Raw genomic sequence first — 10,843 nt, forward strand, 5'->3', positions numbered from 1 at the left:
TAATATAAAAAAATAAATAGATAAAATTGACGTTTTTACACAAATATCACCCTAACAAAAATTAATTAAATAATAGGCATCATTTTAAAAATATTTACAAAATTAACAACTAAATTTTTTATACATTTAACAAGGTGCGTTGAAGGAGAACATCTATGTGGTGTAAAGTCTGAAAGATGTCTGACAAGAAAATATATAGATAAAAGGTGATTTTTCGGAGAAAACGCTGGGAATATTTTTTTTATTTATGTTTTCTCATTTCATAAAATTGGAACCTATAAAAGGGCATCGACATTTTCATTATTACGCAAACACCCCATCGCTTTTTTCTTATTCTCGTTTCCTTCTTTCTTCTTCTTTCTATCACCGCGCTCTAAAATCTCCCCTTATATCTCCCTCTGTAAATGTCTCACAACGCGCGAGATTCAAGGTCAGTTATTTTATAACTTCCTTTTTTATATTCCAATTTTCATTATATTTTCTGTTGGAAAGAAAGAAAGAAAGAAAGAAACTCGGTGAGGTAGTGGAGTGATAATAATTTCGAATCTATTTCACTTTGTTTCTCTCACTTGTCCAACAAAGTATTTGAAATGCTATCTCAGTGAAACTTTTTGAATTATGTTATACTTTTTGGTTTTTTATTTTACTTTTTTTTAATCTTCGTTTGGTTGCTGAGAAGACCGAGGTTAAAGATATAAAAGGACGAAAAGGTGTTCGAACTTCCCCTTATTTTTCTACGCGGAGCTGATAATCTTAGCTTATGTTACTATTTGTGTGCTCATTTCATGTTTTGTTTACCTTAAGTTTTGAATCCGGTGAATGCTTATCCAATTTAATCTGGATATGAGCAGTTTCTTCGTCGAATTGTACTGAACGATGTAATCATCTAGGGTTTGATGTAGAAAATAACTCCTGGATATTGGAGATTTATGTGTTAAAATGCTGAAAAGATTGGTAATCTGTGTAGTTAAATTAATATCTAGTTTTGATTAATGATGGATTGATAGTGAATTCAATAGATTTACATTTTCAAAATTGCACATTTTCTATTGCATGAGTAACGGTGGAATAGAAAGTTAAGTTGGGTAATGCAATGACCTTGTGTCGAAGAGATAGTTTTTGTTATGAGGTTTCTCTTTTTGGAATCTGCCCTGGACAATTTGTTCTTAAGTTTATCTTTTGAACTTCCGGTGATATTTTGATTTCTTACATTGTTTTAAACTAAAGTTTTGCTTTGCCATTTACTTCTGCGGCCTATTTTTGGTTGCTTATCATGCCTTCATTTTGGTCAAACGCTAATCCATTATAACAAATAATTTGATTGCTGCATGCAATGTTGTCAAGGGCGCAAGGCGCACTCTAGGCACTTAAACCTTATATTGCCTCAGGCTGATGGCGCAAAAAAAGCGCTAGCTTGAGTGAAGTAAAGCACAATACGTATATGTGTGCCTTTTTTTGTGATATATATCTTAAGATATGTAATTAACTCTAAAGTGAAGTCTAGTTTATTCACAAAGCATGAAAGTTTTTATCGGCCAACATTCATGATTTCCTTATGGTCAATATTTGTTGTTGAATGTTCAACTATTATGAAGTATAGAGTTCGATATTTTCCTTTTCTTACTAGAAAAGTATATCAAATGAAAGAAAAGGTGAAAAATAAATTAAATTAAAGAGAAATTCAATCAGGCAGGCTTTTTTATGCCTATCGCCTTACAATAAAGCATGCCAAGGCACACTAGGGGTGCCCCTGATCAAATGAGCCTGGCCTGAAAGGGTCTGGGATACTTTTTTTGAATAATGCTAAGGCAAAGGCGGGCTCCTTGACAACACATTCAAGCTAATAAAAGTAATTAATATAATTGTCTGTTGTATGAAGTGCTTTGACGAGGTTCATTAGCAGCTTTTAGCTTTGCTTAGCATGGTTCAGGCCTCCTTTGTTTTTCTCTCAAAAGGGAAAATAAGTTTTCTGATACACGGTTGGTTGGTTGCTTTATGGCAGTTCCATATTAGTGAAATCACCCCTCCTGTTCTCTCGCTTTTCCGAGTTGTTCGAAAATGTAATTCTATTTGGGAAGCAAGGCTCAAATTTGTCTTTTGAGCGAGTTGATTATCAGTTTTGTCAAAAAAAGAATAAAATCTCTTGAAGTTTCTTATTATAATAACATAATATATTACATTGGTAGATAACTAGATCTCTCTCTCTCTCTCTCCCTTTTCTCCTTATTGTAGTGTTTTTCGTATTCAAGAGTACAAATACAAAGAATCAAATTTGTTAGGAGCTAACTGGGAAAAATAAATGGTTCTGTCCTGTGAATTCTAATTGGTAACCTATGAACAGCAAAGTAGTAAAACTGGCAATAATTCGGTTTCTAATGAAGGTTAGTGTCTTAGGATTTCTTGCCATATTCATTGTTATTTCCTTTTATTGTGTTTCCTTGTGAGAGTTTTAGGTCTGCTTTAGCATTAGACTGCTAATAGTTGACATTACACTTATTTTGGTTAGTTAATTAATATTGATCCCTTTAATATTCCATATCTCAAGTTTCATTACCTTAATTGGGTTGTAGGCTGTATGCTGCTGGCTCATTGAATGCAACACGAAACATTCTTAAAAATTATTGCTAACATTTTCACAAATGGTGATTGGTAAGACTTGTTTTTGTTTTCAATTTAGGTGAAACTTGTTTTGCAGTTTTGGGTTTTCAGTTGTATGTTTGGATCTTTGGATTTTGTCTTCTGAATAATTTTACCATCTGTTCTGTCAAACTTTATTATTTATTTGTTAATCCTAAAATCCTCTACTTATTATTGTAATATGGGTGGTGGTATTTTTCATTGCAGCCTTCTACCTGATATGATCGAGGTTGAACATATGGGCTTTTCTCCACCACTAACAGAGAGTAAAAATGGAAACCATTTCCCCCCCAAAGAAAGCACATCAGAGCAGGTCCATGAATTAGTTGGTGAATATTTAAATAGTGAACTTTCAGAAAATACACATCAGCATAGTTATGCAATAGCTCGGAATGAATTCGCTGAAACTGCCACTGGTGTGTCTTGCTCTGGCATTCACGAATCATCTTTTGAATATATGGATAAGAATTCTCCCCCTGAACATATGAGATTGCTTCCTGAGGGTGAGAGTGAGCATAATCCTACTGATCAATGTTTTTGTAATCAAGAATCTGTATCAGGGAAGACAGATGAGTATGGTTCTGGATTTGGTCGAGATACTTCAGAAAAGAAGCATCAGCCTGATTCTGATATTGTTCAAAATAAGCTTGAAGAAGACTGCACTTTGGTTTGTGGCCTTACTGAAAGTTTAGGGATGTTTTCAGAAGATTCCGGCAAGTACACCCGGATTGATAAACTTTCATGTCCCTTACTAGGCTGTGCGGAGCCAACAGCTGGTGTTGGTTCTTTAAATACATGTAAGGAACCTGGTGAACCAACAGAGCAGCGACTACAACTTGGTTCTGAAAGTTCATCAAATGATATAATAAAAATTACTAATGATATTTCCACTAACACCTTTAATATGGCCTTGGAATTGAATCCTGAAGTTATGAACCAGAGTAATTGCGACAAACATTTGCAGTCACCTCCTGAAGGTTCTAGCATTGCTTTTTATCATGTTGACCCCTTACGAATGCCTCAAGAAATTGCTTCAGAAAATCCTTGCATTCAACAACCAGGGCTCCATTCTGAAGTCATGGCCCAAAATTCTGGTGTGGAACAACGTGAAACAATGCCTGAGAATTTACTCATGAATTCTGTCCAAGGCAGGGATGGAAAAACTTCAAATACAAGGAAAAAATATATGCCAAGAACTTTGACAAAATGTGACAGGGTGTTGCGCTCAAAATCACAAGAAAAATCTAAAGCTAGTAAGTTGAGCAATAATTTGGCTGATGTTGGCCCTAGTGAGCAGCAAAAAAGTAGGGACTACAATAAAAGGATTGGAAAAAGAGAAGTTTCTGATGAATATACGAGAATCAGGTCACATCTTAGGTATTTATTGAATCGAATAAACTATGAGCGAAGCCTGATTGCAGCATATTCAACTGAAGGCTGGAAGGGACTAAGGTACAATGGTGTTTATGAGCTAATTCTTATGGCAATGTTACAAAATGTTTATCTTGATCTTAAATAAAATATATTACAAGATTATAACGATGTCACAAAATGTCATAAAGGCTTTGCATTGAATCTTCATCATCATGAACAAACTTAGTCTCAAGGATCAGGGTTGTATAGTGTATACTTATAGTTGTTTAGCTTACAATTAATCTTTCTCATTTTTTTCATTTTCTTCTGATATTGTTTTCACCATCAGCGTAATTGGTTCAGTATGCATTTCATTCTGTGGTTTTATCTTTGCTATATTCAATTCACGAGATAAAGACTTACTAAAGAGCCTTCTTTAGTTTGCAATTTTCCAGAGATGGTATTCATCAAATTGGAAAAAAGTATTTGAAAATTAAGTTTATCATTAATGGTGAAGTAAACCTGTTTACATGATTATAGTGTTAAAAATATACTCACTTTTAGATTGATTCCACAAGAAGATATTATAAATTTATAATCTATATAAGGTATTATAGATTTATAACTCTGATAATATTACTTTGTGTATCGTGGAGATTTAAAGGATAAATTCAGCTCTAATACGTAGAGAATAGGTTGTTTTGGACTGAAATTGATGCTTTACATCTGTCATCAATCTGATTGTCCAGTTCCCCATGGATTACTAACATTTGTTGCTTTGGACTGTTTGTGTAACCTGCAGCTTAGAAAAGTTAAAGCCAGAAAAGGAGCTTCAACGTGCTTCATCTGAAATTCTTAGACGCAAATTGAAAATTAGAGATCTATTTCAACGCATTGATAAATTATGTTCTGAAGGAAGGCTTCCGGAATCTTTATTTGATTCCGAAGGAGCAATTGACAGTGAAGATGTAGTTATAAGCATTTATTGTATTTTCTTTTTGCCGATAACTTTGTTCTTGGATTAGAAATGCTTAGACATGAAATCTTTGAATTGCAGATATTCTGTGCAAAATGTGGGTCCAAGGACCTGTCTGCCAACAATGATATCATACTCTGCGATGGTGTTTGTGACCGTGGATTCCATCAATATTGTCTGCAACCACCTTTGTTAAAAGAAGACAGTAATACTCTCCATTGCCTGATTTACAGTAATGAATTTGTAGTGGGCTTTGAATTGATTTCATTGTCATTAATGCTTTCTTTTTACATCCATTTCCCTTTTGCTACAGTTCCCCCTGGTGACGAACGTTGGTTTTGCCCTGGATGCGTTTGCAAAATTTATTGTATCGATTTGGTTAATGAATCTCAAGGAACAAGTTATTCTTTCACTGACCGTTGGGAGGTCAATAAACATATTTTCTTCCTTTTTATCAGTTATTACTTACATCTATATTATGTCCTTACCATGCCCCTTCCTATGAACAGAAGGTCTTTCCTGAGGCAGCAGTAGCTGCAGATGGACAAAATCAGGATCCTAACTTTGGACTACCTTCAGATGATTCCAATGATGAGGATTATAATGCCGATAATTCAGAAACTGATGAGAAGGATCAAGAAGACGAGTCTAGTTCTGATGAATCTGATTTCACTTCTACATCTGAGGAATTGGAAGTATCAGCTAATGTCGATCCATGTGTAGGGCTTCCATCGGATGACTCAGAGGATGATGAGTATGATCCTGATGGTCCTGATCATGATAATGTGGCTAAACCGGAACGTTCAAGTTCAGATTTTACATCTGATTCTGAAGATCTTGGTGCTATATTAGAAGATAAAATTTCTTCCCAAAAAGATGGACCTGCGTCTAACAGTGGTGCCATAGATTCTTTGTGGCAATTACCTAAACTTGGAAAGGAGCCTTTAAGTGATGAATTGGTATCAATAATGGAATCTGCTTCTGGACAGGATGCTGCTGCTCTTTCTAAGAAACGAATCACTGACAAGTTGGACTACAAAAGGTTATACGATGTAAGTATCATTTCAAATAAGTATTATCTTAGACAGGTTCTCTCTTCTGGCATATTTATCGATCATGGTTCTTCTTTTACACCATTTAGAATACTTTCCAAGATCCTCTATAGTTCATAGAACTTTTTTGCATTGGAGTCTCTCCAAAATGGCTTCTATTTTGGGTCCTTTTGATGGTTCAGTCATTTAAAAGGTTTTGGTCATTCCTTCATGACGTGCTTATTTTCTTTTGGGTATATGTAGGAGACATATGGCAATGTTCCTTCTAGTTCCAGTGATGATGAAGATTGGAGTGATACCATTACTCCTAGAAAAAGGAAGAAAATTACCACAGAAGCCTCTTCAGCACCAGAAAATGGAAATGCTTCATCAAGTAGGAGCGTGTTAATTTCCGATGCTTTAAAGCTGATTTCAGAAGAGGCCGAGCAGAAACCTAGGATAAAATCGCGGCAGAACTCAAATGTGAAGGACTCAGATTTGTCTCCTGCTGAATTAAAGGGTGGCACTCCTGCTTCTGGTTCAAGTGGTAAGAGAGCGAGTTCATCAACACATAGAAGGCTTGGAGAAACTGAAAAGCAGGTAAATATGGTGGCTTATATGACTATGATAAAGAAATTGGGAGAGCAATTGGATTCATCAGTTGGTTAAAAACCCGAATAATCACTTAACCAATCAACTTTGAAATTAACCGACCGTCTTAACCAAATAGGCTTAAAACCGATTGGTTCGGTTGGTTAACCGACGTTTATATGTTGAACTCAAAAGTGTTGGTTATGTTGATTTAAACCTACTTTTACTCGCCCCTACCAGAGACCAACTCGACTAAAAGCTTATATTTTTTTCTTCTTTAAATGTAGTGATTTAATTTGGGTGGATGATTTGGTTTGCAGAGACTTTATGAATCATTCAAGGAAAATCAGTATCCCGACCGAGCCACAAAAGAGAGATTAGGTAAAGAGCTAGAAATGACTTTCCGGCAGGTATTTGCTTTCTCTTCTTGCAGGGCAATTAATGCCATTGTCTCTCAACGAACTATTTTCTTGAAAGTCGTCATTAGCATAATTCTGTTTTCCTTTTAACTTTGGGTTTCTCTTATTTGTGAAGGTAAGCAAATGGTTTGAAAATACTCGGTGGAGCTTCAACCACCCTTCATTAATCACGAAACCGCTGCCAAAAGAGTTTGAGAAAATGCCATAGCTTCGGCTTTTTGGAAGAAAAACTGGATTTTAGAGGCTGAAATCGAAATTGCTGAAATAGAAGGGTATTGAGGCAATCGATTTAAAGAAAAACTGGTTTTTATAGCTTTAAATTTAATGAACATTATAAGACAGGATTAGGAAGAAAGCAGGCTCCAGTCTGGGCAAAGGGAAGTAACTTTGTTACTTGAGGTTAAAGAAAAGAAGGATATCTGTTTGTATTCATTGTTATTGGATTTTGAGTTTATCCAACTGATAAGCAGCAGTGGCGTTGGCATATAGCCCATAGCCCCCCTCCGGGGGGAGTTAACAAAGGTAAATCCGAATATCTATTATCATAATCTGAAAAAGCATAATTTGATATTTTTGTGAAATGTAAAGTCATAACGAAATATTATAAAACAGAACTTATATGCTAAAGGTGTCAAATACCATGCAGCAGGCATCACATGAAGACACTAAATAACATGTTTTTTAAAGACTTTTTTACTCAGAGGACTTGGCTTCCGACTCCCAAAAGCAACAAACTAATCTCTTGCACACTCATCCAATTGCACTCTGCTGTTGGGCTTTCAAGTACCTGCAATGGAAACGCAATAAGTTATATCCACAGAAGATTCTCAATCACTTTGAATAAAATCTTAAACCACGACATCAGATTTATTCGTCGTGCAAGAAAACATTTATTCGACCTTCGAATCATTTAGTGTCGGGCAAAACAAGGAGGTCAAGAGCCCGACACTGGAAAAGGAACAAAATGTTTTAAGGGATCACATTATGGAATAATTTAGTTTCAGGTATGGAGCATTCAATAAGTGTACGCATTCTGATGAACTGTGCATATTTCATGACAACATTTATGGTTTGATAACAGGTGCATAGTTGAACAACATTCCAACCATTTCCAATATTTGACAGTATATAACACCAACATGACATTCAATTAAGTACAAAGTACTACATCATTGGCATGAATGTTTTACGGCACAACAAGGATCAAATACTTTTGAACAGCTAAAGTTAAACAAGAAAAGGTCTAATACATTACTCCAAACTTTAACTTTTTTCAAAGTATTCGTGCCTAACACCCCATGTTTGACACCTCCAAATATTAAAAAAAAAATAGAGACAATTCAGCATAGTCATGGTATATACTTACCCATATCTGATACCCACTGCCTGAGTTTAGATGAGTATAAATAAAGACTTGTTATTTTATTTAATTATTATAATTTAACATACGGAAAGAGTATGGTGTAATAAAACATATAGTACTGACAAGCAATAAAACATGAATTAAAATCAGAGAACGGTTACTTCATCGAGAAGTATTAGAAGGGGTAGGATCATATCTAGATTACAGCTCATGCGCTGCAGGAACATAGTTACTAGTTAGGAATTAGCATTCTATAAATGACTTATTTAACAAGGAAATGCTAGGACTTTCTTTTCTCATATAGCCTAAGACAATGGCATCACTGAGGGACCGACATATTAAAGAGCTAATTATTCAGAGCAAAAAGATTAGAAAAAGGGGCTAAAATATGCCAAGCAAAAGAAAAGTAAAACCCATATAAAAGGTTTTTGTTTCTAGTTACTCTGTATGACAGCTGATTAAGTACATTTGCCTATATATTGATAATAAAAGGTGAAATAATAGTAAGAAAAATGTAAACCTACAATTTGGTATAATTCTCTCTCCTTTAGCTGATTGAAAGTCGACGTGCGTCACCCATCTTTTCCATTCCTCCCTATAAATCCCAATCCCATTTGCTTCTCATTAACAGAATTTAAAGAACAAACAAATTCACCTTATTTATGCCTGTTTATGTAAATTCACCACAACATAAAGAGTTATAACGACAACCAATTCCTTTTCTTCGTCCTATTAAACAGCATTATAAAGCATATATATATATATATATATAATATATATATATATATATATATATATATATATATTGCAAATTTGAAGTTATTCAAATCTCAAGAGAAGTGAATAACAACAATTGGGAGAAACTCCGTTTTCGTATTCATGTAACCTACAAATAGTAAGACTCACAAAGAGACTACTAGCGATCCTGACAAGTTCGACAGAAGGTACCATGGGACAGCTCACAACAAGCCCGCACGTTAACAGTCAAGTGTGACGTAAGACGAGCTGTGGGAACCATGCTATTCAGAGGCAAGAATGATTGGAAGCATCCCAATTCTCCCAAATTTCTGAAACAAACATAACAAAACCAAAACCTTTTTAGACATTCAAGCTTCATGTTGTCAATAGAAAAATGTCCGCAAACTAATATATCCATATATACAAGTCAGTCTCTTGAACAAGTCTCACTGATTCGTATGAGCTTTAAAATTTAAGAACACGTCATGAATTTGTTTTCACAGCTAATAAATCTACACAAACAGCGATTTCCAATCATTTATAGAAAAACAGGGAACCAATGTTCACCGGAAAACTAGCAATTATCCGTTTCTTTTCTTTGTTTCATCCAATAAGAAGTCAAAAGAGGTGTTTAAAGCAAGGACCTGGAAGGAGCATAAGAGATGCGGCGGGACTGGAGACGAGGAGCGGAGGATGTTGGGGGACGGAGACGGGGAACCGGTGGAGGGGAGCGGAGCGAAGGAGCCCTGGAGGCGGAGATGACAGAGCGAGAGAAGGATCCAGCACTGCGCCAAGCCATTTTCCCAGTGAAGACTGAAGTGTCTAAGCGAGAGAGAAGCTGAACGTAGTAGAAATGGAGTTAAGGTTTTTGGTTAGGGTTTAAGGGTGATGGGTTGAAATGGGCCTTTCCACTGCTTTCAAGTTTGGTCCACATATTGTTGGATTTTATTCTCATGACCCGTAAAATTAAAATACGAGAAAAATAATTAAAAAACAATTTAACAAAAAAAAAGTTTATTCATATTAAAAATTTTAAATTTAAATTTAAATTTTCCTAAGTTTTAAAATATTAATATTATATCAAATAGGTTTCTATTGTTTTAGTTGTATAAATTGTTTTCTTAATAAAACAATGAAAACAATATGTTTGACAAAGTTTAATTATGTTTATATGGTTTATTAATAAAATATTAAAATAATTGTTTGAAATATGTTTTCGTTTTATAGGGGCATACTTTTAGATTTTGCTGAGGGCCCCGAAAATTTTTGAGACAGCTTTGATTTTAGTACTCAATTACAAGGTTTTGAAGTTCGATATCAATTTAAATATTGAGTATAATTTAAGGACGGGAAGGTGTAATTAACCCTAAAACAATATAGGTTGAAAAATAGGTTTGAACTACCACTTGAAATGTTAGGCCTATGGGTGGACACGAATATGTAAGTGTATATAGGCAGTTGCAGGCATCTCAAGGTCATAGTAAACATCCGCATTGTGTTGCTTGGAGCATAAGAAATCATGGAGCTATCACTTTCAAGTAAAAACCTAACATCTCGAATGAGGTATGTTATGATCATTGGGACATCTAAGTGAAGATTCTAATAAAACTGGACACGAAATCAATAACAATATTAAAGCTTGTCTCAAAAGCATGGAACCATTTGCTATCCGATCCTTGTTTTCTTGTTAGTCTCCATAAGACCAAAACCCTAGAGTCTCTGGTTTTTTTCTACC

At 34.9% G+C, this 10,843-nt stretch overlaps 1 protein-coding gene and 1 pseudogene across 4 annotated transcripts; one reads left to right on the forward strand and one right to left on the reverse strand.

Moving 5' to 3' along the window:
• Positions 1–294: 294 nt before the first annotated feature.
• LOC120173315 lies at positions 295–7,531 on the forward strand (annotated as a pseudogene).
• Positions 7,532–7,557: 26 nt separating this feature from the next.
• Positions 7,558–9,986, reverse strand: LOC120173323 (protein NONRESPONDING TO OXYLIPINS 2, mitochondrial-like). Of its 4 annotated transcripts, none has more exons than XR_005521048.1 (4): positions 9,753–9,986; positions 9,277–9,437; positions 8,895–8,965; positions 7,558–7,794 (listed from the first exon to the last, which is right to left on the reverse strand). XR_005521048.1 is itself a non-coding variant. In XM_039180532.1 (4 exons), the coding sequence occupies exons 1-3, from the start codon at positions 9,905–9,907 to the stop codon at positions 8,943–8,945; spliced, it is 297 nt and encodes a 98-aa protein (XP_039036463.1). In that variant the 5' UTR covers positions 9,908–9,984; the 3' UTR covers positions 7,558–7,794; positions 8,895–8,942. The 4 variants fall into 4 exon arrangements, 3 of the variants coding, with proteins under 3 accessions (XP_039036463.1, XP_039036458.1, XP_039036467.1); XM_039180532.1 differs by having other exon boundaries at positions 9,319–9,437; positions 9,753–9,984; XM_039180527.1 differs by lacking the exon at positions 8,895–8,965.
• Positions 9,987–10,843: the final 857 nt, after the last annotated feature.

This window comes from Hibiscus syriacus, unplaced genomic scaffold, assembly GCF_006381635.1.
Source record: "Hibiscus syriacus cultivar Baekdansim isolate YM2019G1 unplaced genomic scaffold, ASM638163v2 tig00003041_pilon, whole genome shotgun sequence".
Taxonomy (NCBI): domain Eukaryota; kingdom Viridiplantae; phylum Streptophyta; class Magnoliopsida; order Malvales; family Malvaceae; genus Hibiscus; species Hibiscus syriacus.